At 49.1% G+C, this 27,905-nt stretch overlaps 2 protein-coding genes and 1 long non-coding RNA gene across 7 annotated transcripts; 2 read left to right on the plus strand and 1 right to left on the minus strand.

Moving 5' to 3' along the window:
* Window positions 1-9,798, plus strand: senp6a (SUMO specific peptidase 6a). The gene is made up of 23 exons (XM_077552901.1): window positions 1-277; window positions 1,573-1,666; window positions 1,751-1,814; window positions 1,901-1,989; window positions 2,438-2,569; window positions 2,684-2,757; window positions 3,056-3,111; window positions 3,807-4,164; window positions 4,255-4,487; window positions 4,605-4,736; window positions 4,811-4,844; window positions 4,922-5,110; window positions 5,186-5,406; window positions 6,193-6,320; window positions 6,384-6,500; window positions 6,789-6,914; window positions 6,992-7,084; window positions 7,158-7,387; window positions 8,069-8,145; window positions 8,241-8,359; window positions 8,437-8,505; window positions 8,576-8,726; window positions 9,462-9,798. Exons 1-23 carry the CDS (start codon window positions 247-249, stop codon window positions 9,678-9,680), a joined length of 3,036 nt encoding a protein of 1,011 aa, XP_077409027.1. The 5' UTR covers window positions 1-246; the 3' UTR covers window positions 9,681-9,798.
* LOC144039510 (uncharacterized) lies at window positions 7,985-10,961 on the minus strand. The gene is made up of 2 exons (XR_013289473.1): window positions 10,217-10,961; window positions 7,985-9,072 (listed from the first exon to the last, which is right to left on the minus strand). It is a non-coding gene; the product is annotated as an uncharacterized LOC144039510 (long non-coding RNA).
* On the plus strand, window positions 10,081-27,840 carry LOC144039497 (unconventional myosin-VI-like). 5 transcript variants are annotated; one of them, XM_077552893.1, is made up of 36 exons: window positions 10,081-10,283; window positions 12,165-12,288; window positions 12,707-12,776; window positions 12,852-12,925; window positions 13,894-14,023; window positions 14,096-14,201; window positions 14,280-14,335; window positions 14,409-14,506; window positions 15,113-15,277; window positions 15,387-15,467; window positions 15,546-15,726; window positions 16,312-16,456; window positions 16,533-16,690; window positions 16,763-16,854; window positions 17,696-17,768; window positions 17,843-17,970; window positions 18,048-18,143; window positions 18,226-18,396; window positions 19,500-19,538; window positions 19,618-19,711; window positions 19,939-20,069; window positions 20,262-20,339; window positions 20,424-20,553; window positions 21,040-21,130; window positions 21,396-21,546; window positions 21,627-21,835; window positions 21,977-22,055; window positions 22,178-22,338; window positions 22,470-22,508; window positions 22,669-22,704; window positions 22,800-22,838; window positions 23,250-23,356; window positions 23,432-23,563; window positions 23,813-23,845; window positions 25,990-26,208; window positions 26,649-27,840. In XM_077552893.1, exons 2-36 carry the CDS (start codon window positions 12,172-12,174, stop codon window positions 26,846-26,848), a joined length of 3,909 nt encoding a protein of 1,302 aa, XP_077409019.1. In that variant the 5' UTR covers window positions 10,081-10,283; window positions 12,165-12,171; the 3' UTR covers window positions 26,849-27,840. The 5 variants fall into 5 exon arrangements, with proteins under 5 accessions (XP_077409019.1, XP_077409023.1, XP_077409021.1 ...); XM_077552895.1 differs by lacking the exon at window positions 23,813-23,845 and having other exon boundaries at window positions 10,082-10,283; XM_077552896.1 differs by lacking the exons at window positions 22,669-22,704; window positions 22,800-22,838 and having other exon boundaries at window positions 10,082-10,283.
* Window positions 27,841-27,905: the final 65 nt, after the last annotated feature.

The following is a 27,905-nucleotide window of genomic DNA, read 5'->3' on the forward strand; positions in this document are numbered from 1 at the left end:
CCTGTTAGCGTTGCTGCTGGGGGCATAAAAAGTCACTGAAGCCGAGCAGCTCTCTCAATCGCAAACCCAAAACGCCGAAGTACTTTTATTGTGAAGTGCAAGTGTTTTTGGTTTCCGGCGATGAGAGCAATTGTACCGCTAACTTGCTTAGCGCATCCAAGCTGAAGCCGTGAAGAAGAGAAGAGAGTAGAGAGGAAAAAAAGCAAACACAATCGAAGAAATGAACAAGAAGAAGGTGGACTAAACATGGCCCACAACACAGGCCAATTCTTACACGGTAAGCTCACAACAGCCTGAGTCGTCATGTTCGAGCTGGACGAGACACATTTCGTCCGCCGGTGTCACCTCGTCAGTCCAAACAAAATATGAGCAGCAGCAGCAGCTAAGTGGACAACGTTAGCCTCGCTTGCCTGAACGCCGTAAAGCCCAAAAGCTGACCAAGGCTCGCCGACTGCCTCGGCCTGACTGAGTTGGACACGAAACATGGTCCTGCCCGACCTGGTCCGGCCCTGTTCGCCGGACTTGGAGAGCAATACGAGCTAGCAAGTGTAAGCTAGCTGCGCTGTTGCAGATTGGACTTGTGGAGGCCTTCGCGTGCTCGTCTTAAGAGATAACATTTTAAGCTTACAATAAACACAAACGTGCTCATTTTAATGCACACAAACAATAAGCAAGAGTCGTTTTATGTCACGTAGCTGCTGCTGAAGTTGTCGGTATGTTTATTTGGAAAAAAAAACAAAACGAATGTGACGATTCCAGTCACATACTGTATCTAATTTCCCTGTGACAGCTATTAAGAGCGTTATGACTCTTTGGAAGAGATGGAAATACAGCAATTTAACAAGTTATTTGATATGTGACCTTTTTTTTGTTGTTTCCTAGTTTCAAACATTTTTGTCCTATTTTTCAGAAGGCCTGTCTGTATCATTGGTAAGCTTGATAAACACAGAAACAGAAAAAAAATGGACAAGTTCAAGTAATTGTAGAACGCCAAGTGCTCAGGTTTACACCAAATTTACAAATATTGGTCAAGAGCCAAACAGTTTGGAGATGGCGCTCAGGCAATTATGTGCTTTAATTTAGCACTCAAACAGAATGTAAAAGTGAAGAATGAATAGATTCTCCATAAGTTGGTCAAATACGACAAGCAAAAGAAAATGGACGGAAATTCATGAAATTGACATTGGGAGCAAAGGAACCTTCATGCCGGCACCTTCACGCCGGCACCTGGACGCCGGCGAGCTCCAAAAATGTATCTGCGGAACCATCAAGTTGCATCCAATTTTGCTGACGTGGAAAACGAAGATGCGCGTATGGATTGAAATAATGCGTTTACCCACCTTGAAGTCTTTGAGGGGCGTTTGTGAGCTCTAAAATCTCATCCGAGGATTCAGTGGCAACTCAAACTGCAAGGTCAAGAATGTGGCTCGCTGAGAGACGACATCCGACAGCAAATACATCTCACTTCATTGAAAGGATTCACAGACGACCGAAGGGTCATCGATAACTACCGGATGATTGAATTGTCATGAGTCATGAAATGAGCTTTTTGTGTTTGTGATGGACGTCAAGCTCTAGAAAGATCCGAGTCTCGTCCGGACGCCGGCTACAAGCACAAGTGGAGCTTCCCGACGCACGCCGGCCACGAAGATGAGGACGAGCGCTAGTAAGCATCGGCTTGTTTGTGCCGCAGCCTTTTCCCAGATCTTGTTGCCTTTCGGAACGTTGACGCGCTGGCTTGCCTCCTCAGCGCCGGCGTGATGACCACGCAGGAGACGGAAAAGCAAGCGTCCGCGTCCTCGGATGCAAGCAAGGTAAATGTCCGTCTCGCGTCTCTTATTTCACATTTTGTCCTTTACTGGCGTTCTGTCTCGACTTGATTTGATGTGCGTTTACACAGGCTCCCTCTTTGAGGCACTTGACCTCCGCTGACCCCGTGAAGACATATGACAAGCACTCAAGCACTGTCGGGAGGCCCAAAAGGCTCAGGTACGGGCCCCCCCCCCCCCCTCACAATTTTCATCATGTGTGGAAATGCCGCAATTGAGAAAAAAAAGTCATCGACAACTGCTGACCTGAAGTCAAACCAAAAAGCTGTTGTTTGGGGTTGCACAGCCGTTTATATTGTGGGCTGAATGAATAGATATATTTTGCATTTAGTTTTGCCTGGCCTGGTGAGTGACGTGGGTGTCAGCATCAGCTGTTGACTGGCTCACCTGCTCATAAGTCCGCATGTCGAGCGACTTCTTTGGGGTTTGAAATTCACAGACTTGTCCAAGTTAGCGTTATTTCGAAGGCTTTGTCAGCGCGTGAAGCCGGCTCGGGTCTCTGCCACCCGGGTTCACGTCATGCTGCGACGGCCTATACAACATTTGCCAGTCAAACGCAATATCGTGTCCTTGATTAAGGCAAATTGTCCGTTTTTCTGTCCTTGCAGTTTAGTTCCGTCCTCGGTCACTGCAAGCAACTATTTGATTATAAGCCCCGCCCCTTCGCAAGGGCTGGTCCTGCAGGGGCGCCATTTTCAGCACGCGCAGGTGACCTCTGCTCTCAGCAAGCCCATCCAAAGGTGACTGACCTTTTCCGCATGAGTTGACTTCATGGACGATGTCGTCGTCATCATCGTGAAGATGAGCTTTAGCGGAAGGACCGATGACAAACCCGTGTTTTTGTTCCTCCACAGGAACAACTCGAGTGGAGGCGAGCAGAAGGTGGCGGAAGTGGACAACATCGTGCTCACCTGCGTCGACGAGTCAGGTTTGTTTGCATCGCTCACATGACTCGTTGCGTTCGTTTGGCTTCGTGTTTTGGATCTAGTTTTAGCTCTATTAACGAAGTTTTGTTTTTACAAATTCATGCGATTGGTCACTTCCTACATGAGTCTGTTATTATTCCAAGCAATTTCAAGCGTTGGAAATGAAATGAAATGACAACACAACGCTAATGCGTCTTTTATTCATTTTTTGCTAATGCTGAAGAACCCCGTCGGGTTTGGAGGCGTCAATGTGATGTTAGTTTTTCCGATCCAAAATAATGTTGGTTTGTGTGCTTTCAGATGACGACAGCTTGAACATCAATCGTCTTGCCCAGCAGAAGAGGAAAGCGTCGGAGGTAAGAGCCAACTAGCCAGCAGGGGGCGCCGCTTGAATACCAGCCGCGCTCTTCCACTTCTTCTTACTCCTTGTCCTCCTCCTTCTTCCTCCTCTTTTGAATTTTCTTTTGTAAGTAAATAGTTTTTTTTTTTTAATTAAAAATGTTCTTTTTCCTTTCTCGTCCTTTTCTCGCCTTCCTCTTTTTCCTTTCCCCACTTCCTTCTTCCTCTTTTTAAATGTTCTTATTTAAGTAGTGTTTCTAAAAATAAAAATTGTCTTCCTTTCGTCCTTTTTGTTCTTCTTTCTCAATTCTCCTCCTTGTTGAATTGTTTTTTTTATTGTTGTAAATAGTGTTTTTGGACCCTTCTTTTTCTTGTTTTTTAACGTCTTTTCTAAATTGTGATTTTGGGACAATTGTTTTTCCTCTTCCCTCGTGTTCCACCTTTTGCCATTTATGATGTTAAATAATTCACAAATCTTCCTCTTGTTCTTATTTCTCATACACCTTTCTCTTTCCATTTGCAAATGCATTTTCCTACAAATACATTTTTTTTCAGGGCCGCAAGGCTCCTGGCCCGGATGGCGTACCAGTAGAATTTTATAACGCTTACTGGAAATTTCAATCTCTTGCTTAACGAAAGTCTGGCCAGCATCCAAGTTGACGATGGATTTCTGTTGAAGTGACAAAATCCTTTGTCATTTGTTGCCGCTCAGACGGCGCCCGTCTACCAGACGGTGTGCGGCAAGTGCAGCAGGCCGTGCGAAGATAGCAACGAGTGCCGCCACTGCGGGAACAGTCCGGCGTGTCTGCCGCGTCAGCAGGAAGCTTGTCTCTTGCCCCCGTTGCACCGAGCCCCCCTCCGATCTCAAGCGTGCGGCCTGCAGGGCTTCTGCAGGACCGGCGGCAGCGGCAGCGGCAAACCCCCCCGCGCAGACGCTCTGCCCGCCGGGCTCACGGGCGCCAACGGTCGATCTCCTCCGCTGGCTAGCGCGTCTTGCTGCTACGGCAACCGTAAGTCGCCCCGAGGGAGGCGGAAGGTCGTGGCCCAGCAGAACAAGATCAACCACCCCAGTGAGTCTGTGGCGGTCAACGCAGTCGCGGTAGAATTCAGTCCTGATGAAAGTGAAGGAAGGACGAGAATCTCGCTGTGCTTTCCCGCAGTCGTCTTGTCCAGCGACGACGAGGCCAACGATGGCAGCGCGGCGAGCGCGGGCCGACTCGACAGCGTCTCGCCGCAGCCCGCCGACTCGGCGCACTCGTCGCCGGCGCCGTGCGGCGGCAGAGTGGAGGCGGCCGTTAAAAGTGGCGGCGAGCAGGAAGAGCTCAGCCTCGACTTCTTTGAGGACATTAACATGAAGATCGTCATCCCGCGCCGGGGAAGAATGAAGGACCAGGTGATCATTTTTATATTTCTACATGGCTCTAATATGCCGTCGTACCAATAACTGACAAGTGAGTCACTTTTTCTTTCTTTTTTTTTTTTTTTTTTTTTATTATTGAATGTGCTTTAGTTTGGAAAGCAGCCAAGTTCTCCCAGAAGCAAGCGTTCCAAAGTGGAGTCGGGCAAGTGCAGCAGCATCATCCTGCAGTGTCGGAGTGTCCGTGTGGGGACGCTGCGCAGGATGGTGACCAAGCCCGTGGTGGTCAGTCTTTTTTTTTTTACGCAACGTAAGAAAAACATTTGATGTCATCGTCGCTCTCTTTTTTTTTTTTGCAGTTTTCCGTAGAGCACATCCTGCTGGAAACGGAAGGTACGCCGCTCCTCTCCCGGTTTTGTCTCGGGACCCGTTCTCGGAACCCGTTCATGTAAGCGTCTTTGCTGCGGCAGGGCCGGAGCACAACACGGTGGAGAACGTGTCCCTGCGGGCGTCGGAGCTCGTCAGCTGCGAGTGGTGCAGCGTCCGCAAGCTGCCCGTCTTGTTCTTCCAGACCACGCAGGACGAGTGCGTCCGTTTGCGCACGCAGCTCAACATGACGCAAGACCACGGCGGGCAGTGGTACGACTGCGCGGGACAACGTGAGTGCCGCCGTGGCTCCGCCTCCCGATTGTTGCGGAAGTGAGGAGCCCACAACGTTGCTAACGTGTGCTCAGAATCGGACGAGAAGTACATCGTGCTCATCTTCGTGGACGGCCTGGATATGAAGGAGCACATGATCCTGGAGGACATCTTGGTCGAGATCGGACACAACAACAACATCAGCAACTTTCCCGCCAAGTTGCCCTTTGAGGAGGCCAACATTCGCCTGGTCAACTTCAACAAGGCCAACAAGCAGAAGCAGGCGAAGGTGCCGTCCGCAGCAATAAGCAAAAAGGTGGGTCGCGTTTGCTAGAGAGGTCGGGAGGGTTTTGTCACGGCCGAGAAACAATATTTGATGCCGATATTCATTTTCTAAAAGGAAAAATATTGGCATCAAAATTTGAAAAAATACAAACTCCAGCTCTTACATTTTTTAAATTTTTAACTCTTTGACTGCCAAAAACGTTAAATAACGTTTCGTAAAATCCTATGGAGTGCCAAAGACGTTAAAAGACGTTTTTTTCCAAAACAGGTGAAACTAACCATTTTCTATTGTTGATTACTCAAAAACGGAATAAGGTAGAAACTAACTTTTTTTTTTCTGATGGAAGATGAGAGTCCAATCTTGTTTTGGCAGTATGTGTGTTTCCATAGTCCAAACACATAATTTTCTGTGGACCTTGAAAGATCAGACAAAATGCTTAAAATCGGCTGGCACCCACGGCATCCCTTTTCTGAAAACGTCTGGCAGTCAAAGAGTTAAGAATGTTTTTTTTTTTTGTTTGTTTTTTTTTCTGGAGAGCTCAGTATTGTTCATTCAGTAATTTTACCGATTTGACATGTCATCATCATTGCTCTCCTTTTTTCTTTTTTTAATATATATATATATATTTTTGTATTTTTTTTTGGTGTATGTGCGTGCATGTTTTAAGAATATGTTTATTGAACTACTTTTAGGGTTGTTGAGTATTAGAGTTTTAAAAAAAACAGTCACTAGACCTCTTTAAAAATCAAACAAAGTTGAGGGATCTCCAAAGGGTAGAAGAAGCATGTTTCCAAAAGTCGTGTGTCCTGCGTGCAGTCGAAGGGCGTCCCGGCCGCATCTCGGTGCCCGCAGCTCGGCAGGACTTTGAACGCGCCGAGCTTCATCGAGCACGAGCACCAGGACGTGGCCGACCTGCAGCCCACCTTCACCGGGCCGGTGGTCAAGTGAGTGCGCCCGAGTCGACGCCTCTGGCCCGACGCTGTTGCTGATGCGCGCTTGTCTTGCAGGTTGATGGTGTACCCGCCTCCTCCGGCCAAAGGGGGCATCCTAGTCACCAACGAAGACCTCCACTGCCTTATCGACGGAGAGTTCCTTAATGATGTTATCATAGATTTTTATTTAAAGTAAGTAAGCCTGCTTCGCACGTTTCTCGTTCCACATTCAAGCTATTCAGAAAATTCAAGACGTGTTTGGAATGAGTTTACACATTGTAAAAATTCACACTTTTCCCACCCAAAAAAAAAAAAAGGGTCAGTCTCTAATCTCAGGACCAATCTCACAATCTACATTTCAGGAATTTACTTTTTACATTTCAGATCGCCATCATTTTTTAACATTCACATGAAATTTCTACATAATTTGCATTCCCTCGTTCTTATTTGTAATGCTTTAGTGTGTGTGTGTGTGTGTAGATATTTAGTTTTGGAGAAACTGAAGAAAGAGGATGCCCAAAGAATCCACGTGTTCAGCTCTTTCTTCTACAAGCGTCTCACCCAAAGGGAGAAGGGGAGCGTTCCCGATAGGAGCAACAACCTCCCGTCAGTGCCTGCATGCGAGCGCTCCCGCAGGACAGTAGAAAATGTTTCCCTCAATTGTCGGCCGCTTGCTTCCACAGGATCCACAAACGCAAGCACAACAGAGTGAAGACGTGGACGCGGCACGTGGACCTGTTCGAGAAGGACTTCGTCTTCGTTCCCATCAACGAGTCGTGAGTTGCGGCCTCCGGACCAGCAGGGGGCGACATCTCATGTGCGCTCATTTCATTTCTCGTCCCCCGCAAGGGCTCACTGGTACCTGGCGGTCATCTGCTTCCCGGGAATCGAGCCCGCGCTCGAGGAGCTCCCGGACCACTGCCGCCCGCTGTCCCCGGACACAGACATGCTGGACGGACCCCAACGGGATCCGACCCCTCCTGGAGACCCTACACCGCATGATGCCCCGTCCGAGCAGCACATGCCATCGCATGACTCCACTGCCACCACCAGGGGGCAGGCTGAGCTGCACTACACCAGTCAGTCCTCTGCGGCAACAACTACCATTTACTGTTCATTTTGTCAACGAAAACTGAACAAAAATAATTTCTTCAATGCGCATTTTTCACCGGACTCAAACTTGACTAAAACCCTGATTAGTAAACAATAACTGGGACTCAATCAGTGTGCATTTTCGTGAACTAATGAAGAGATGAAAATGTACTTCACTTCAAAAATGGACACAGTATTAGCCACTTGTTGATACAAGTCAAGTTGTTTTTCATCCAAAAGATAAGAGAAAAGTTGATGTGAAATCGTCTTGGATCCCAAATGTTCATCATAACATATTTAGTTAGCGCCGCCCCAACTGACTGAGGGTTAAGTTTGTGTCATTTTCGATGCTCCATAATGCATTAAAAAAAAGATAATACAGCACATTATAAAAATCTGCAATTTTTGTTGATTAAAAAAAAATGGTTTAAACCATTTTGTAAAATCCATATGGGTGGAGTCAAACTCAAAAAGTCAAAAAAAAGTCCACCTCGCGTGGCGGCACACCTCGAACTGCGCTCTGCGTCAGGGCTACTTGACTTTTAGTGGACATTTTAGGAACCACCGAAGTCCAGTAGTTGAAGTAGCCGTTCGAACCTGACTCAGCATTTTTTTTTTTGCCCGATTTTGTCACCAAGTTGACTTTTGTCGCTCTGTGTGTGTTGCAGGCGAGTTGCAGAAAATCCGGATGAATTACGCAGACGACGACAACGCTTCGACGTCTGACGAGCAAAGCACGAGCCAGGTACTGGCGGTCGCCTCTTCTGCATTGCACTTGACGATCGGGGGGGGGGGTCAAGGGTCACGTCGCTACACCAGGTTAACATTGTGACCTCGCAGGACGAGTTAAGCGATGACGGCGGCGCGCCGGCAGAAGACGCCTCGGCTTCCGACGCCTCGGACTTGGCTTCGGCCTCCGACGCGTCCACTTGGGCTTGGAAAGCCAACCGCTGCAAACAGTAAGTGGCCGGAGTGTGCGTTGGCGCGCGTTGGCCTGCAGGTGGTGCTGCTGTAACACTTGTCCGTCCGTCCGCAGGCCCTGCATCCTCATCATGGATTCCCTGCGCGGTCCCACCAGGTCCACGGTGGTCAAAACCCTGAGAGAGTAAGTGAGCCCGCTTAAGCCGGACGCACCTGAGATGGACGCCGCGGTTTGAACTCCACTTGGCTTTTAGGTACCTGGAAGTGGAGTGGGAAGTGCGCAAAGGCAGCCAGCGTACGTTCGGGAAAGACGTCATGAAAGGTTCCAGTCCTCGTGTGCCTCAGCAGGACAACTTCAGCGACTGCGGCGTTTACATCCTGCAGTACGTCGAGAGCTTCTTCGAGGTGAACATTTCATGGCCGCTTCTCACCCGTGCTCACAGTTGGAGGCACACCCCCGACCACGAGTGCTATCATGCTCTTGAAATGCAAAATGACTGTTGTTGAGCCTTGCGGAGACGACGTCTGTCCATCGACAAGACTCCCTCGTTCATATTGCATGCAGGTGAAAAAGCTTGTGCTTTAGGGTCAGGGTCTTTTACAGCAATTTAGTCAAATTGGAAAATGGCAAAAATCAGTGGTTGAGAATCACCCCCTCAGCATGTTGAGGAACTTTTGACTTTTCCTTGTTCAAAACAAAACGTGGAATGAGCACTTCAGGGGCCTCCAAAATCGTCCACCGTGAACAAATCTGCAAACATAAAATAAATATTACAACTAATGAGGTTCCATTCCTGCAATTTAGGCCGATTGTTAAGGACAAGTGACAACGTTTACCGGAACTTTAAGCTCATTTTGACACGTCAACTTGGAGAACCCATTGGAATTTCCGCATGTCATTTTAGTGGATATTTTGAACTGAAACTTGTCAGCCAATCAGGGAAGGGCATCCTCAAAAAGCAGACCAAACCAAAGGGTTGAGGAGAAATAATCAGGTTTGACTGAATTTGAACACATTTTCTGTCCACTCCGGAATCGCTACAAAGATATTTGAGAGAACTTTGAAACTTGTCATGTGACCACTTATACAGCAATTTCCTCTCTTTGGTTTTTGAACACATGAACTTTTTCCCCACGCAGAATCCCATCACAAACTTCCATCTGCCCGTCAACCTGTCCGAGTGGTTCCCTCAGCAGAGGATGAAGAGCAAACGGCAGGAGATCACCAACCTCATCCTAAGCATCCAAACACGACAGGAAGCGGACAAGCAGCTGGAAGCCACGTCCGCTTCCTCGGAAGAGGCCGACATTGAAGAGACTTCCACTCATGTCAACACGAACCTTCCGCTCAGCCCCTGAACTCAGCCGACACCCCTTCTGGACTTGGATTGTACGCTGCTGACATGCATCTGCTTCCCAATCTCCCTCCAACAACACCTTTTACTTTGTATGAATAAAAGTCCAGCGTTAATGTTGCCATGGTGGTCTGTCTGCACATTTTTCCTACCGGGGGGGATATTTCTGACACCTGTTACATTCATTGGCTGGAATATATCAAATGGAGTTGAAAATATAACGGAATGTGAATCTAGTTGAACATGATTGAATAGTTATCAGGTGGCATTTGTTCTGTATTAAGCCGAAATTTGGGGGTGCCTGCAGCCCAGCAAAAGTGGCCTGGTGACGCCGCTGGGACTCCAGGCTCTGCTTTTGCCACACAGCGCCCCCCAGAGGCCGAGAGCCGAGCCGCAACGTGTTCCCGGCCCGTGACGTCACGCGGCCACTTTCCCAGGCTGGCTGCGGGACTGGGAGGCGACGAGGGCGGCCGCACACTCGGCGACTGCACGGCTATCACGCGGAGGCCACGCAGGCAGCGGCTGCCTCGGTTGACTCACCTGCACTTCCGGCCTCGCTCCAGGAGGATTTAGTCGGGAATCGACGCGGCCCTCCGGACACCAGAAGGTGAGACAATGAGCCGCCCGCCGGCCCGGTGAGCGAGCGACGTAGTTAGCTAACGCCGACGACGGGCGGCCGGGTCGGGGGAGGCGGACGCCGCCGACCAAGCCGCCGGCCGAACCGCCGGCCGAGCCACCGGCCTCCTCGCGCACTATTCACGCTTTGTTGTATGCTTTCTTGTCGAGTTGTAACACTGCTGCCATTATGGCTCGCGTTGGAGCGTGTCGTTCATGACAAAGGCAACATTGTTTGCTACATACCAGACCGCCTTCAAGAGAACGCGTATTTACGCTTCACGCTTTGTTGGAAGCGTTTTCTAACAGCAGCCTAGCATTTGGGGCACACCTTTGGCTAAATATGTGACCTGTGTGACATTCGGCATCCGCCTAATGAAGCGAGCGGTTCGAGCTTCTTCTGGAAACAGCGTCAACTTGGACGCGCTGTCAGAGTGAAGCTTAGAGCTCGAACGACAAGTCCGTCTCAAAGGAGCCCGGTTTCATTCGGAACCTTCAGTCCAACACAAACGTAGAATGTCGACGCCGAATTGTACATGGGAGGTTTCGGCATCCGAACACGTGACGGAACCTTTTGGGGGGGTTTCGGTGTGCGGCTGCAAACTAAGTTAAGTTGAAACTTTGTGGGTTTCTCAACGCCAACTGCCTTGAAAAGCGCGTGCGTGAGACAGCCAGGCTCTCTTTTCACGGATGCGCGCGCACGTTTAGCATGTGACACAGATGGCAATAATGACACAGGTGAGCAAAATGACACAGATGGCCCAAATGTGTCTGTAAAAAAATGACTCACGTAAAGTATGGAGACGTGAGAAGTCAATACAGTAAAAAAGTATTTGTACTCTGTTACTTTGCACCTGTGGTGACTCAACGAAGACGAGCGAAAAAGGCAAGAAGTCAGTCATGTGACCTGTCACAAAAGTCACGTGAGTGGCGAGGGCCAAAGTGCGTTTTTCGCTGGTGACACAGAAAGTGGCAACCGCTGCGCAGATGATTGTCGTTTATGACAGATGTTAATGTTTAACGCGCTTTATGGGATGTGCGGATGACTCGCTGGCGGGCCACCCAACCAAAAGCATCCAAGTGGAGTTTGAAGAGGAAATGAGGGCAGGCGTGGTCACGCCGGGCGTAAAGATAAGAGAGATGAGCAGAGGCCAAAGGTCGTGTGCGCCTTGACAAGACGTCCGGCTTTAGGTGTCCTCGAGGCGGCGAAAAATGTAGAACCTTTAAACTTCTGCTTTAACAACGAGAGAAGAGCGGACGTAGATGATGTCATACATGAATGACGTCATTTCAGTGATGTCATATTTGTCACTGATGTCGTTCATCAGTGATGTCATACGTGCTGAATATTCATTAGCGATGACGTACGTCACGGATGTCCTCCATCCATATTTGGCAGGTCGGCGTTGTCTTCCACTGACGCGAATGACATCGTCTGTCAGTGATGTCATCTGCCAGTGATGTCACAGAGATGGTCAGCGTTGATATGATATGATCGAGCAGATGAGGGCGGTCACGTGCGTCCTCGTCCCCTAAGGTTGCACGGTCGCCATGGCCGTGCCGCGGGCTGCCGATCGATACGCATCTGATTGGTTTGCCGTGAAGGTCATGTGACGGGATGTGCTCCGTGCAGGAGCAAGGAAGGGCTACATCGCGTCTGTCGACGAGCTCAAAGACTTGCGCAAAAAAAACCTTCAGTTGTTCTTCCGGCACGCGGCGTCGCCGCCATATACGTTTTTGAAAAAGTTGCGCCGTAATGTGGCAGCCGGCGTGAGAAAACTTTTGGGGAAACAGCGAAGACTTGGGGGCGTTGACGTGAGCAGCCGCCGGCTCGTCCTGGCGAAGGCTAAGCCGTGTCGCTGTTGTTTTCCAGACTCAAGATGGAGGACAGCAAGCCCGTGTGGGCGCCGCACGCCACCGACGGCTTCCAGCTGGGAACCATCGTGGACATCGGCGCCGACAGCCTCACCGTCCAGCCCCTCAAGCGCGATGGCAAGGTCAGAGTTCGGCACTTAGAAACAACAAAGAGGATCATCAAGCATCGACAAGCATGAACCCATCAAGTCATCTTAACTCATGATTATTTGTATGATCGCTTCATCTGTCGATAATTTTTTTGATTCAACGTTCTTCAAAAACAAGACATTATTTCAAATATGCAAACATAAATTGATGATGATTCACTTAATCGGCAACATGGGCGGCGGTCCTTCCCTCACACTTGTCGCTCGTCCCTCTTTTTGCACTTCACATCTGGAATGAGGCCGAGCGAGAGAAAAACATTTTGCGTCTGGGTGGGGCTGCTCGATGTTTCTAAAGATTTGCCCTCCGGCGCCGTCTGGCCCCGCCCAGCAAGTGCGCCGGCTGCCAAAAGCGGCCTGTAAGCATTTCTGCTGTTTTGATGTTTCGGCGCAGACGTTCGTGGCTGCCGTCAATCAAGTGTTCCCCGCCGAGGATGACGTGGACAAACACGTCGAGGACAACTGTGAGTTTGCCTCTCTGGCGACGCGGCCCGGGTTTGAATGTTGTGATGACGACGCGTGGGCGTGTCCTTGCTCAGGTTCTTTGATGTACCTCAACGAAGCCACGCTGCTCAACAACGTGCGCGTCCGATACAGCAAAGACAAAATCTACGTGAGTTCCATTTGACTCTTTTTCGATGATGATGATGATGATGATGATGATGATCTTGGGCCTGAGACAGCTCGGAAGCTGTGCACAGAGACATTCCAGAGACACCGTTTCCATGGCAACAACTTTAAGCTCTAAAAGTCATCGTGGAGTAATAGTCAACTAGTCCAGGGGTGTGCAACTTGCGGCTCTGGAGCCATGTGGGGCTCTTAAGTCCCTCTCCTGTGGCTTCCTGTATATTTTAAAAAAATAATAATCTATTTTTTACATACTTATTTTTTAGATTAGATATTCTGTAAATGAATTCATGATTAAGATTAAAATAAAAAGTTCAAAATAGTTCAAATGTGTAAGTAAAGAGAAAGGAAAGGTAGATGAAACGTTAAAAATACCTGAAAATGTCCAAAAGGTGACCATAAAATGTCCAAAAAGGAAAAGCAGAAAATTACTATTTAACAAAAAAGTTTGAACATTTATTTGAAATAGGCAGGGGGGAAAACTTTTTTAAAAGTACACATAAAATGTCCAAAAGCAAAAGAAGATAGGCAGAAAATTACACACACAAAAAAATGTCAGAAAATTATTATTTTTTTAAAGTTAGAAAATAAAATGTTCAAGAAATGTCAAAAAGCAAAAGAAGAATTCATGAAAATGACCATAAAATGTCCCCCAAATTGCCCAAAAAGCCAGATTTTTTTTTAAGGGCAGTCCAAAAACAAAATAAGAAAGCCCGAAAATGACCACATCATGTCCACAAATGTCAGAAAAATGATCGATAAATAAAGGCAGGAAATAAAGTCCAAAAAGAAGAGAGGCATAAAATGACCACAAGTCCCAAAAAGTGCCAAAAATGTCCGAAATGTGTGCGTGGAAAAATGAAGTGTGTTGAAGTGAGCCTTTAAAGGATGTCGGGTGGATGATGTTGCGGCGCACCCGCCGCTAACCGTGACAACTTTTGCGCTCGCGCTCAGACCTTCGTGGCCAACATCCTGATCGCCGTCAACCCGTACTACGACATCCCCAAGCTGTACTCGCAGCAGACCATCCAGCAGTACCGCGGACGCTCGCTGGGGACGCTCCCGCCGCACGTCTACGCTATCGGTGAGAGATGGCGCCGTCGCCGGGCGCCACTCGCCGCTAACAAGCGTCCGTTTGGGTGTGCTTGACCCGCAGCCGACAAGGCCTACAGGGACATGAAGGTTCTGAAGCTGAGTCAGTCCATCGTGGTGTCGGGGGAGTCCGGCGCCGGCAAGACGGAAAACACCAAGTTTGTGCTCAGGTGAGGCCCAAAGCGCGCGCGGCGGCGGCGGCGGCGGAAGCCTGGCAGCGGTGATGATGGTTGCCGTTCCCGTGACAGGTACTTGACGTCGTCGTACGGGACGGGTCAGGACATCGACGAGAGGATTGTTGAGGGTACGGGACTTTGGCAGCTGATCTCGCTTCCGTCGACGTTCTGACTTCTTTTTTTTTTGCTTTTCTGGATCAGCAAACCCTTTGTTGGAAGCCTTCGGGAACGCCAAGACGGTTCGGAACAACAACAGCAGCCGCTTTGGGAAGTTTGTGGAAATACACTTCAATGAAAAGGTGTGACGTCACAACTTGACTTCATTTACATACGACATGAGTGAAGACATTTCGGGTGTGAAAATGAGTGCCTTCATTTTCAGTTCATTTCAAGTTCCTTTAACGACACAAATTAGTTTTAATGCGATTCATGGCCGCCGCTTACTTGGAAAGCCTGAACTGGGGGAATTCCACTCAGAATTTGCCAGCAATCGATTTGACAATTTGAAAAATGTTTCAAAAGTTACTAGTTAGTTACTAGTTAATGCCACACTCGTTTTTTACAGTACAGAATATCTTCTTAGTCAACTCAAATTTGATTATGGAATGACTGCGTCAATGACTAAGTTGCAGCCATGGTTCCATTAGTTTATCATTTTTTCCACTTTTATGTTAATAAGAGCGAAAACTTTTTTTATTGTGCATTTAGAACAGATATCGAATTTGTGATGAATCGTGAGTTAATTATTGAAGTCATGTGATTAATTCCGGGAAAAAAAAATGAATCGCCTGAAACCCTCAAAATAAATTCAAGCAGCATTCAAGTATGCGTAGCGTTTTGCTAGTATGCGTCCATTTACAGGTGCTCTTTCCAGTAGCGTTGATTCCCTGCGTGTGTGCGTTCAGAACGCGGTGGTTGGCGGTTTCGTGTCGCACTACCTTCTGGAGAAGTCTCGCATCTGCCGCCAGAGCGGCGAGGAGAGGAACTACCACATCTTCTACCGCCTTTGCGCCGGAGCGCCCGAGGACATTCGCCTCAAGTTTCACCTCAGCTCGCCGGATACGTTCAGGGTGAGGACAGTCGTCGGCGTGACCCCCCCGATGACCCCCGGCGGCTCAGCTGGCGTGAGCGGCAGCGAGCTGACGGCGCCGCTGATGGTCTCTTGCTTATCCGTTTTAGTATCTGAACAGAGGATGCACTCGCTTCTTCGCATCCAAGGAGACGGACAAGCAGATCCTGGAGAACCGCAAGAGTTCGGAGGTAGCGTCCATTTTGTGACTCTCCTGTGGTTGTGTCCCGCTCCCTTGACCTCCACGCGCGCGCGTGTCGCCGCCACAGCACGTGAAGGCGGGCCCGCTGAAGGACCCCCTGCTGGACGACCACGGCGACTTCCAGCGCATGCTGGTGGCCATGAAGAAGATCGGCCTGGACGACGCGGAGAAGCTGGACTTGTTCCGCGTGGTGGCCGGCGTGCTGCACCTCGGCAACATCGACTTTGAGGAGGCGGGAAGCACCTCAGGTGAGGGGGGCGGGGCTACACTGCAGCAACATGGCCACCGTGTCACGTGGCATTAGATCGTGGAGTGTTAGCACGTTAGCTACTTTAGGTAGTACTGTAGGTCAGAGGGCACGGGGGACTCGTGATTCTGCTTGCATGGATGGCCAAACTTTTTCATTTGGGGGCCGAATCCAGGAAAAAGGAAGAATCCAAGGCCTGCTTTGACTTATAATAAAATAAATCAATAAAGAAAGCATTTCTTAATTGTTTAGCTATTATAGATTTTAAAAAATATATATATTTTTTTTTTTACATTTTTGGCGTGTCTGCAATGCCTTCAGTTTCACACGTTTCAAATGTAAAAATGTAAAAAATGAAAATAATTTTGACAATATATAGAAAAGCAAGTAATAGTGGCATCTATTTTTTTTTTTCCGCCACCCTCACTTTTCACTCTTCACTTTAATTTTTCTTGTGGGCTGCCTCATCGTATGTCATTTCTGGTACGTGCTGAAAAAAAACGGACGGCGGGCTGCAAATGGCCCCCCAGCCACATGTTGGACAGCCCACTCCTCCAATGGTGTCTCCATGGATGTTTTGTGTCAGGCGGCTGCAGCATCAAGAAGCAGTCGGGTCAAACGCTGCAACAGTGCGCTGAGCTGCTGGGTCTGGACCAGCTGGACCTGCAAGGAAGTCTCACCTCCAGGGTCATGCTCACCACAGCAGGGGGCGCCAAAGGAACCGTCATCAAGTAGGCGGCCGAGTGCGCGCGTGCGTGCGCGCTGTCAATTAGCGCTGATCGTCGCTTTGACCCGCGTGTGTGTCAGGGTTCCGTTGAAAGTGGAGCAGGCCAACAACGCCCGCGACGCTTTGGCCAAGGCGGTCTACAGCCGGCTCTTCGACCACGTGGTCACCAGGGTCAACCAGTGCTTCCCTTTCCAGTCGTCTGCCAACTTCATCGGCGTCTTGGACATCGCCGGCTTTGGTACGTGGACGCGCTCGCCGTCCACTGCCGGCGCCCTGCCGCTGACCTCTTGCGCTTCCTGTTCCCCCGCAGAGTACTTTGAGCACAACAGCTTCGAGCAGTTCTGCATCAACTACTGCAACGAGAAGTTGCAGCAGTTCTTCAACGAGCGCATCCTCAAAGAGGTCAGACAACAACGCAACGATTTGGACCGGCTGGCAGAGAAACAAATTCAGAGTCACCGTCCGCCGAATGGACTTGTTGTGATTAGTGGGAGCGCTGCCTTGGGTTCTCTTCGACGTGCGAGGTTTCGCAAAATCCTCATTTTCTAAAAAAAAACTTTTCAGTGTAAACAGGCTAATTGAAATCTATTAAAATGTGACAGTTTGCTGTTCACTGGACTTTAAAGGGAGTTTAAACTAATCAAAACGAACTAAAAAAAATATTTAAAAAAGTACTCAAAACTATAAAAACCTGCCTGCGCCACAACTTAGACCTGCTTTCAATTGGTCTATTTTTTAAAGAAGAAGTTGGCCTTAAACATTTCTTGACAATAATATGTTACATGTGACTTCACCAGTCCAAACATGATTCTGATTAATATTACATTTGTAGAATATGCAGCAAAATCCATCTGTTTTTAATCCACGTGAGGGGGCGGCCATTTTGCCACTTGCTGTCAATCACAGCTCACCTGTTTTCTGAAGCTGAGCTGTGATTGGTGGTTGCAACCGTGATGTCATTTTCACTGGACAGCAAGTGGCAAAATGGCCGCCTTCTGATATTGATCAAAACTGCCGGATTTTGCTGCTTGACTCTATTCTATTAATATTTAGACTTGTGGGGCTGCGTAGAACATATTTGTGCGGATCATTTTTTCGGGGGTTGACGTCCCCTTTAAAAAGCCTCCAAAGACTTTCCGTGCCGGGTTCTCGAGGCGCCGTGTTTCAAGCTGAGACATTTGTGACGTCAGCACCTTTCCAAGTGACTGAAACATTTGAACTAAAATCCAGTATTGACCCGCAGGAACAAGAACTGTACCAGAGGGAGGGTCTGGGAGTCAACGAGGTTCACTACGTGGACAACCAGGACTGCATCGGTAGGAAAAGCGCGTCTCCAAGATTCTTGACTTGAGACTGCAGACCCGGAGACGTGCACCTCTCTGCCTTGCAGACCTGGTGGAGGCCAAAGTGCTGGGGATCTTGGACATCCTGGATGAGGAAAACCGGCTGCCGCAGCCCAGCGACCAGCACTTCACCGACACGGTCCACAACAAGCACAAGAACCACTTCCGCTTGACCGTAAGTTTTCTGGGGCCTCCTCACAAAAACTTTGGCATTTGCGTGGGATTGCATGTGCGTGTGCGTGTGTGCGTCAGATACCGAGGAAGTCCAAGCTGACGGTCCACAGAAACGTGAGGGACGACGAAGGATTCATCATCAGGCACTTCGCAGGCGCCGTCTGCTACGAGACCGTGCGTTTGCGGCCGGCGTCAAAATCCATCGAGAAAGCGAGACGTCCGCCGCCGAGTGACACGTTGCGTTGTCGGCCCTCAGAACAAGTTTGTGGAGAAGAACAACGACGCCCTGCACACCTCGCTGGAATGTCTGCTGAGCGAGTCCAGCGACCGATTCATCCGAGAACTCTTCAACAACGCCAACAACGCCAACGACGCCAAGCAGAGGGCCGGAAAACTCGGATTCATCAGCGTGGGAAACAAGTTCAAGGTTACACGCCGCTTATTTCATCTCACATTTTCTTGACTTTTTTTTTCAATTTTGTGGACCGAGGCTACTTTGTAATTCATTCTCCGTGTTTAACTCATTTGCTCACAAAAACATGTAAAAAATAAAAAATAAATTGCCACTTCTCAAAAACTTATTTAAATGTTTTTTTTTATGCTAGAGCATATAAAAAGGCTTTGATGCCGTCTCTGACCTGAAGAGGACACTTAAAGCAATCGTAGTTATTACAGATAACGGCCAGCAGGTGGCGCCAGAGTATGAGAGATCAACCCGGGCCATGTTGCAAAAAAGCTCTTTTCCCACAGATTTGTGAATAATGATGAAACTTAGCTATATTGTAATGCTAATTGCCGCAAAACGGAAATAGATACAAATATACTTTTTTTTCTTGATGAAAGAAGAGACTCTTAATCTTTTTTTGGGGTAGGCTCCATGTTTTTATAGCAATAGAACACAATATTCCGTGGGCCTTGCAAAATCAGTCCAAATCCAGTAAGACGGCCGGGAGCGAAGGGGGTTACTTCCGTGAAAATGGCTGCTGGGAGTGAATGAGGTAAAAGAATAGAATGTGCTTGAAATTGCACTTTAAGGCCTTTTTCATTCCGAGCAGAAAAAAACAAAGTTAAAACACTTTTTCCCATTAAATAATGACAAAAACTCAAAATGTCTAATATGACCGTTTCGATTTTAGGAACGCAACTTTAGATGCATTATATGTAACTAAAGACAGGATTCCTTATTTTATACATGGACCATATATAAAATAAGAATGCATTCTGCCTTATATTGCTCTTAAAGTTGTGTTCCTAAAATCGAAACGGTCATATTAGACATTTTGAGTTAAGTTTTAAATGTTTTTTTATTTTTTTATTTAATGGGCAATTTTATAAATTATATAAAATAAATGAAGACAAAGTTCTATTTATCTTTGGATTTTTTTTGTTTTGCTGATCGGAAAAAATTCCAATCCGATCTGTGACTCCAAATCGTGACCCCATCTGTGATTTTTGTGATCCGTTGCAGCCACTTTGTAACTCGGGCAACACGTTGATGCCGCTAAAGTTGTGCGTTTGTTCTTTACGCAGACTCAGCTGAATATTCTGCTGGAAAAGCTGCGCAGTACGGTCAGTAGCGCTCATGACCTTTTAACCTTAACCCTCGGCCCCACGTGACCTCACGCCGCTGCTGTCGTTCGGGCCTCAGGGTTCCAGTTTCATCCGCTGCATCAAGCCCAACTTGAAGATGGTCAGTCACAAGTTTGAAGGCGCGCAGATCCTCTCCCAGCTGCAGTGCTCAGGTCCGTAATGGCACCGCACGGCTTAGAGCGCCCCCTGCTGGGCGCGCACGCTCTTCATACTGAGGGCAGGCTGCCATCAGCAGGATGTGAAAAGCGCCACGGGTGGCCTCATCAATTGCATTCATATTGTGCTTGACTGTGAAATTTGGCACGCCACAGACAAGAGACCATTTTGAATGATTCAAAAAATTGGAGTGTTGACGGTCCGGATGATCCTTGTCGAGCAGGTATGGTGTCTGTGCTGGACCTGATGCAGGGCGGCTTCCCCTCCAGGGCTCCTTTCCACGAACTCTACAACATGTACAAGAAGTACATGCCGCCCAAACTGGCACGTCTGGACCCGCGCCTCTTCTGCAAGGTCAGTCCTCCAACCGGTCCAGACCACAAGAGACTTGAGGGCATCCCGAGTCGCACGTTGACCGCGCACGTTTTTTTTTTTTTTTTCCTGCTCACATCATTTTCAGACACTTGTTGTTGCACTCTTGGCCAGCAGGAGTCGCTGCTGACATTCGGTCCCGTAGCAGACATGATTTTCTGCTTTCTCTTTCAGGCCTTGTTCAAAGCGTTGGGACTGAACGAGAAGGACTACAAGTTTGGATTGACTCGGGTGTTCTTCCGACCCGGCAAGGTTGGCGGCGCCGCATGCCGACGAGGAGAAAAAGCGTCGTCTCACTTTGACGCGTTTCCTCTTTTGCCTCGCTTGCGTTTTTAGTTTGCCGAGTTTGACCAGATTATGAAGTCGGACCCGGATCACCTGGCGGAACTGGTGCAGCGTGTCAACACCTGGATCATCCACAGCCGCTGGAAGAAGGTCCAGTGGTGCGCGCTGTCCGTCATCAAGCGTACGTATGCGCGCACGTGCGCGTGTTGCGGCTTTGATATTTCTTGTTGCCGTAGCAACAAATTGAGTTTGATGGCAACGCTTTACACCTTCGCCATCGTCGCTTGTCGTCGGCGTCCTCGATCTCTTAGGCCTCGTCAATGTTGTCCTCAACATTATCCACTTTCTTGACCTCCTCAGTGTCCTCGTCCGCTTCCTCGCCAACATTCTTGTCCTCCTCGCCATCCTTGTTGTCGTCTTCAGCTTCCTCATCTTCATCCTTCGCCTCATTCTCCGACTCTTCCTCCTCATCTAGCTTCCCTTTGGCCTTCTCAGACTTCTCCTCTTCCTCCTTGAGCCCTTTTCTTGTCCAAGGAGGCCTCCTCTCATCCGCAGTTTTGACCAAAAGTCCAAACCGCGTCAGGCTGCGCCTCCTCGTCCTCGTCCCGGACGTCGCAGAACGCGGCCCGTGTGTCGTTGACGTGTGCTGTTGTGTGTCTGTGTGCAGTGAAGAACAAGCTGCTGTACCGGCGCGGCGCGTGCATCGTCATGCAGAAGACGGTGCGCATGTGGCTGTGCAAGAGGAAGCACAAACCGCGGTGGGTGGCTCGCTCCTGTCGCTTCGTGGACCTTCGCCGTCCTCATCCTCGCACCCGCGTCGTCTTCTTCCGCTCCGCCCCAAGACGTCCCGTCGTCATCTTCCCCCTCTGCGTTATTCTTCAACGCCCCCGCGACTTTTTGTTCCTCTTCACCGTCATTATCTTCCTCTTCAACGTCCACCGCTTATGAGCGCCAATCGGCGCTCTGACCCTGAGCCACGCGCAGCGCGTGTGTAATGCGTGTGCAACTTGCGTGTGTGTTCAGGATCGACGGGCTGGTCAAGGTGCGCCACCTGAAGAAGAGGATGGAGCTCTTCAACGAGGTGGTGGCGGGACTCAAGGAAGGCAAAGAGGAGATGAGCGCTCAGGTGGAGCGGCTGGACGCCGACATCCACGCCCTCATGCTCAAAATCAAGGTGGGTCGCCGAAGTCCAGCCCGATAACCCGACTCGACTGCCACGTCAACCCGGCCCCCCGTTGCGCTCGGCGCCGCCAGGCCACCGAGATGCGGCGCATGGACATCCAGCACGAATACGACGCCCTGGTGGTGCGCTCGGAGCAGCTGCTGACCGACATGCAGAACAAGAAGAAGGAGGAGGAAGAGCGCGAGCGTCTGCGCCACATACAGGAGGAGATGGAGAAGGAGAGGAAGAGGAGGGAGGAGGAAGAGCGCCGCCGCCAGGAGGAGGAAGACGAGAGACGCGCGTAAGTCTCCAGATCACGTGAAGAGAGAAAAAGCCACATACACCCTCACTAAAACCTTTCGCTAGCTCTCCGAAATGAACCCTACAAAACAAAACAAAAAAATAAACACACAAAGACAATGTTTTTGTTTTTTCCCTGCAGCAAAGCTGAGATGGAGGTGAAGAGGAAGCAGGAAGAGGAGGAGAGGAAGCGGAGGGAAGAGGAGGAGAAGAGGTTGCAGGTGTGTCTTCAAATGCCTCGCCCGTATCAACTTCAGCTGTTCTAGTGGGCCCTTCCTGACATGCTTGGCTGGGGCTAGCGCCGGAGGCTCACGAGACAACGTCACGTTGTGTGTGCGTGTAGCTGGAAATCGGGAAGCAGCTCGAGGCGGATCGCGAGGAGGAAATCGCGCGGCAGGCGGTTCTGGAGCAGGAAAGGCGGGACCGAGAGCTGGCGCTGAGGATCGCGCAGAGCGAAGCCGAACTCATACCGGACGAGTCGCCCAACGACGCCGCACTGCGCAGGTAAAAGCATCCCCGTGCCAGAACATCAGCTGCTAGCTTAATGCTAGCATGTCATGTCCAACGCCATCGACGGGCTAGCGCAAGTGAGCATGGGCGTTGTTTTTAACGTCTCGTTGTTCTCCTCCCGGCAGCACCGAGTCGTCGCTTCCGTCGTCTCCTGAACGAGCAGCGTAAGAACTTTGAACTCGCATTACAACTCCCACAACCCTCTTAACCTCTGACCCTTGCATGCCGTGGAGTCCGACAGGAAGTGTCTTCTGATTGGACCCGAGGGTCACATGCTCACGTCAGTTGTGTTTGTGTGACGGCGGTCTGATTTTGTGTTTTCAGCGGTTCTGCTGAGCCCAAAGTGTCCAATTTGAGCATGTAGGTAACAAACAAACAAAAACAAAAAAACGTGCACCCTGAACTGTTAGTCGGCCATTTTGTTGAATGATGATGATGATGATGAAACCTTGTAGGGAGGAGATGGCGAAGGAAATGAGCGAGCTTCTGGCGAGGTGCGTGCTAACGTCTCGGGCTTTGTGTTGATCAGCTGCTCTCACCCGATTGGTCTCTGGTGGGTGTGGTCTCGCTTACTGATTGGCCGGCCAGTGATTTGCAAAGCCACTCGAGCTGTCACATTGATCACATATTGATTATTTTGTCATCAATCAAGCGTCCAATGCTTTTATTTTGAAATCCACTGAATCACGAATGGTGATGGTGACGGTTGCCAGAACAGGAAGTGACTTGAGTGTGTGAAGTGACTTCCTGTCAGCGGAACTTGACGTCCTCCGTCGGCTCCGGCCGTCGTCTTCCTCTTCCTGTTTCACAGCTTTGACTCCGGGCTCGGCGCGTTTTGAGGTTTCTGTTTTGCGCTGACATCTTTTTTTGTGTCTTTCCTGTGTCCTCGTTGTCCTCGTCGTCAGAGGTCCTCAAGTTCAGGCGAGCAAAGCGGCCAGCGGCGCAAACGGCAAACATCAACTTAGCAAGTGGAAGTACGCCGAACTCAGGGACGCTATCAACACTTCCTGTGGTAAGATGGCGCCTCCATGTGGGTGCGCGTGTATGCAGTGTTGCGTGCGTGTTGACGCCTGCACGCGTCCCGTAGACATCGAGCTGCTGGCGGCGTGCCGCGAGGAGTTCCACCGCCGGCTGAAGGTCTACCACGCCTGGAAGTCCAAGAACAAAAAAAGGAATGCAGACACGGAGCAGCGGGCACCCAAATCAGTCACCGACTACGGTACGCTCGTGACATGACCGCGTATCCTAGCGACCGCTCATGACCTTTGTTATGTCGCTGTTGCCATGGTGACAGTCTGGCTTGACTTGCCACCAAAGCCCGTCATTTCGATTTCATGTCGCAGAAGCTCTTAAATTGACAGGAAGTTGACACGTCCTCCATTTCCTGTGTCTGTGTATTTCCTCACTTCCTGCCATTGGTGCACGCATGTACGTGCGCGTGTGTGTTTAACGCCATATTTATTTTCAGGTGGTGCACCACCTGTGATTAAAGGCCGTACGTGTAAGTTTGTTTTAGCATTTAGCGCGTAGCACTACTAACCACGCCCCTGCCTCCCCACACTGACCCCGCCCCTTCATGGTGTCTGCTCCCACTGTGCTACTGGGATTTTTTTTTTATTATTATTGTTATGGGTTCTTTTATGGAAGGTGAGGGTTTCCATGGTAACCTGCTTGTGCTGATACCAGCGTGTGAGTGTGTGCGTGTCTGTGCTTGCCACGTTTTTACCTTGAAATACCAAAATAAAAAACGAGATTCAAAAAATAAAAATAAACACGACACACTTAGGACCGCCCTCTTATTTGAATATCATTTCCTGACGCATTTCATGCTGACAGCGTCTGCAGCATGAAATAAATGAGACCAGAGCGTTTTTATTTATTGATTGATATTTAATTCTATTTATATATTTATTTGTATTTTTTGAATCTCTTTTTTTATTTTTTTTATTTCTGTTTACTTTTATGTATATTTTGGTTGTTTTCCATTTATCGGTGTATATATTTTTTGTATTTAATTTTTTCATTATTTTTTTTTAGATCTGTTTTCATTTTCACTTTTATTTATTTATTTTGGCATTTTTTGGCCCTCCATAGATTGAAAGCATTTTGGAGTTGAATGCCCACTGGCAGTTTATCTTGTGCAGGAACGGACGTCCGCCAAGCAGCCCCGTCTCAAGTAGTCATATTTGTGTCTTAACAGAAAAGAACTTGGTAAAGTAAGACAGCGTCAAGAATGAGATTTTATTGAGCAAATATATTTGGAGTCAAAATAGTGAGACAGGCTGTGGATGGGCAGGCCGGGCTTCCACAAGACTGGACCGCTTGAGCCACAGCAATCAGAGAGAGACGGACACAAGACGACTTTTTGGATGGGAAAGGCGAGACAGGCACCAGAAAGGAGAGCAAGTTTTGGACTTGACTTCCCCTTTTTTCTCCTTCTGAGGGGCCACAAGTCTCCTGGCCCGGATGGTCTGACAGTAGATTTTTATTAAGCTTACTCGAACCTTTTAACTCATGACCTGCAAGATATCCTTAAGTCTTTGACCGCCAGACGTTTTCAGAAAAGGGATGCCGTTGGGTGCCAGCCGATTTAAGCATTTTTGACTGATCTTTCAAGGTCCACAGAAAATGTTGTGTTTGGACTATGGAAACACACGTACTACCAAATGAAAGATTGGACTCTCATCTTTCATCAGAAAAAAAACTTTGTTTCTACCTTATTCCATTTTTCAGTAATCAACAATAGAAAATGGTTAGTTTCACCTCTGTTTTGGAAAAAAAACGTCTTTTAACGTCTTTGGCACCCCTCCGTAGGATTTTACTAAACGTTATTTAACGTTTTTGGCAGTCAAAGAGTTAAGGAAGGTCTGGCCACTGGTTCAGGAGGGTCATGTCACATTCCTGCGTTAAAAAAGAAAGGAAGAAAAATTCAAGAACCAACTCCTATTTTTATTATAATTGGGAAGGTCAAATTGGCTGTCAGTCAAAAGAGACAAAATACATTCTCATCTTGTTTTTGTCCACACTCGGACTTCTCCTGATTGATGTTCCGCCATTCCAAGTTTGCACTTTTCCTGTTTTTAGTTTGTATGGTTGCTCAACTTGCTGCTCCCGTTAGCTCCTTGTGGAATGTTGCGTTGAGAAGTGTGCCACGTCCTTCCGTCTTCCGTGTGTTGTGGCAGCTTTATCTTATGGCGCTCTTTCAATGTGGGACTAATGAATAGTTTGATTGGCAGGGTAGTTGGACGGAAGACGTCCAATGAAACGGCAATCGCAATCATTTTAGACTGGGCGGGTGAAATGCTTTGTGGGAATCCGTCTGCAGTGAAGCCCAAATTGGAAAAAGTAATTTAGCACTCATGAAAAGATACGCCTGCAGACACCCGCGGGCGATTTGTGTTCAACTTGGACAGCCCTTGGGTGACTCGTAGACAGACTTGCGTGCGGGAAACTCCTGGACAAGTTCATGGACTCTCGTGTAGACACTCACAGGCAGACTCGTAGTCACGAGCTAGCGGGTAACTTGTGGGTTTCCCGCAGGCAAAGTGATGACAGAGGGGCCGTCCCAGAATGTGTTCTGCTGATCCCCAAAAAGCCGCCGCCACCCACTCTCATGCCTCTCCCTCGTGTGCCCCCCCCCCACAGCCCAGCAGAACGCGGTCCCCCCTGTGCCGGCCCGCCAGTATGAAGTGTCCCTCAACCGGCAGCAGCGTTTCTTCCGCATTCCTTTCATCCGGCCGGGCGACCAATACAAAGACCCGCAGGGTAAGAAGAAGGGCTGGTGGTACGCCCACTTTGACGGGCCCTGGATCGCTCGGCAGATGGAGCTGCACCCCGACAAGCACCCCATCATCCTCGTGGCCGGTAAGCACGGAAAGGCACCGTCACAAACACTGGAGCATAAAAGTGTCCTTAAGTCTTTAACTGCCAGACGTTTTCAGAAACGGGATTTCGCCAGTGCCAGCCGATTTAAGCATTTTGACTGATCTTTCAAGGTCCACAGAAAATTATGTGTTTGGACTATGGAAACACACGTACTACCAAATGAAAGATTGGACTCTCATCTTTCATCAGAAAAAAAAAGTTTGTTTCTACCTTATTCCGTTTTTCAGTAATCAACAATAGAAAATGGTTAGTTTCACCTCTGTTTTGAAACAAACGTCTTTTAACGTCTTTGGTACTCCATAGGATTTCACTAAACGTTATTTAACGTTTTTGGCAGTCAAAGAGTTAAACGAGTCACTTGGAGGGTTCTCGCAAGTCCGATATGGACTAAACGCTGAAACCGCTCTTTTTGCCCTCAGGCAAAGACGACATGGAGATGTGCGAGCTGAGTCTGGACGAGACGGGCCTGTCGCGCAAAAGGGGTGCCGAGATCCTGCCCCGGCAGTTTGAGGAGATCTGGGAGCGCTGCGGCGGCATCCAGTACCTGCGCAGTGCCATCCAGAACCGGCAGGCGCGGCCCACCTACGCCACCGCCATGCTGCAGGCCACCTTCAAGTGAGAGCGGACCACCAAGACCGGTTGGCAGGGAATCCCCTTTTTCTTCTTCTTTCCCTCTTTTCCCCTCCTCCTCTTCCTTTTTTTTTGTTCTGCTTTTCCACGGGGGCTTAACGACGAGGCCTTAAGTCTGTTGGGACCGACGTCCTCCTAATGAGCGTTCGGAACGAGCGCTTGTCCCGCCCCCTCCTCACACCCCAGTTCACGTGCTCGGAAACATCAGGTTCGACCTATTAACGCGGTGATTCTCGTTTCCCTTGCGTGCGATTAATGATGCCTGAACGTGGACACTAATGAATCGCGTTTCGTGATCTCGCCTGCAAATGTGAATTAATGACCAATAATGACCATGTTTTCTCTTTTTGTTTGTCGCCACAACTATGCATTTGCCAGCAACATTAGCCATACAGGCGCCACGCTAACATTAGCACGTCGATGCTCTTCCTGCCGCCGCGCTAGCAGCCGGCCGTGTTCAAGCGACCGTAGCCGCTAGCTACATTAGCGTATGGAGCTGCTGGGCTAGTGGCTAGCTGCATTAGCGTCACATTTTGATGGCAAGCTTACAACTGGCTAGCTGTGGCCTGCTCATGTCAGGTGTGGAACGCCGTTTAATCTTTTGCTAATGTGATTGATTGAACGACCAATCAAACGTTGATGATTTCGTCAGGTGACCTTGTAAGCCATTTTTGAACTGGAAACTCGCTACCACACTGGATCTTTTTTCTACAACTTTTTTGGGGGGAAGAAGCCTCTGCGAGCGGCGACGTTACCGGAAGCCGCACGCGCGTCAACGTGACGCCACTGAGCCGTACTCGCCAACAACGTCAGCGGTTTGGCACGCGGGAAGTGCGTCCCCGCCCGATCCCAACACCTTTTCGCTCCACGATAATTCTTCTGGACTGCCAGTGGAAAATGTCAACCGTGAATGCAGGTTTCGTCCCTACGGATGTCACGTCTCTCCTCAACACTCAATAAACGAACTCGTGTGTCACCTGACTCCAGCCGTTCAACGTGTCTTTGAGTGTCTTTGCAGTGGGTCTTTGAACATGCGGCGTCCGGAA

The sequence above is a fragment of the Vanacampus margaritifer genome, chromosome 19 (assembly GCF_051991255.1).
Source record: "Vanacampus margaritifer isolate UIUO_Vmar chromosome 19, RoL_Vmar_1.0, whole genome shotgun sequence".
Lineage (NCBI taxonomy): Eukaryota > Metazoa > Chordata > Actinopteri > Syngnathiformes > Syngnathidae > Vanacampus > Vanacampus margaritifer.

What these genes read in the sequence shown, in the direction of transcription:
- senp6a (XM_077552901.1), top strand. Translation starts at nt 247, where the DNA reads ATGGCCCACAACACAGGCCAATTCTTACACG. An exon ending in TGGTGACCAAGCCCGTGGTG is followed by an intron (nt 4,737 to 4,810) that starts GTCAGTCTTTTT and finishes TTTTTTTTGCAG; the next exon opens with TTTTCCGTAGAGCACATCCT. An exon ending in GATAGGAGCAACAACCTCCC is followed by an intron (nt 6,915 to 6,991) that starts GTCAGTGCCTGC and finishes TTGCTTCCACAG; the next exon opens with GATCCACAAACGCAAGCACA.
- LOC144039497 (XM_077552893.1), top strand. Translation starts at nt 12,172, where the DNA reads ATGGAGGACAGCAAGCCCGTGTGGGCGCCGCACGCCACCGACGGCTTC. An exon ending in GCCAAAGGAACCGTCATCAA is followed by an intron (nt 16,457 to 16,532) that starts GTAGGCGGCCGA and finishes CGTGTGTGTCAG; the next exon opens with GGTTCCGTTGAAAGTGGAGC. An exon ending in TCGTCTCCTGAACGAGCAGC is followed by an intron (nt 22,509 to 22,668) that starts GTAAGAACTTTG and finishes TTGTGTTTTCAG; the next exon opens with CGGTTCTGCTGAGCCCAAAG.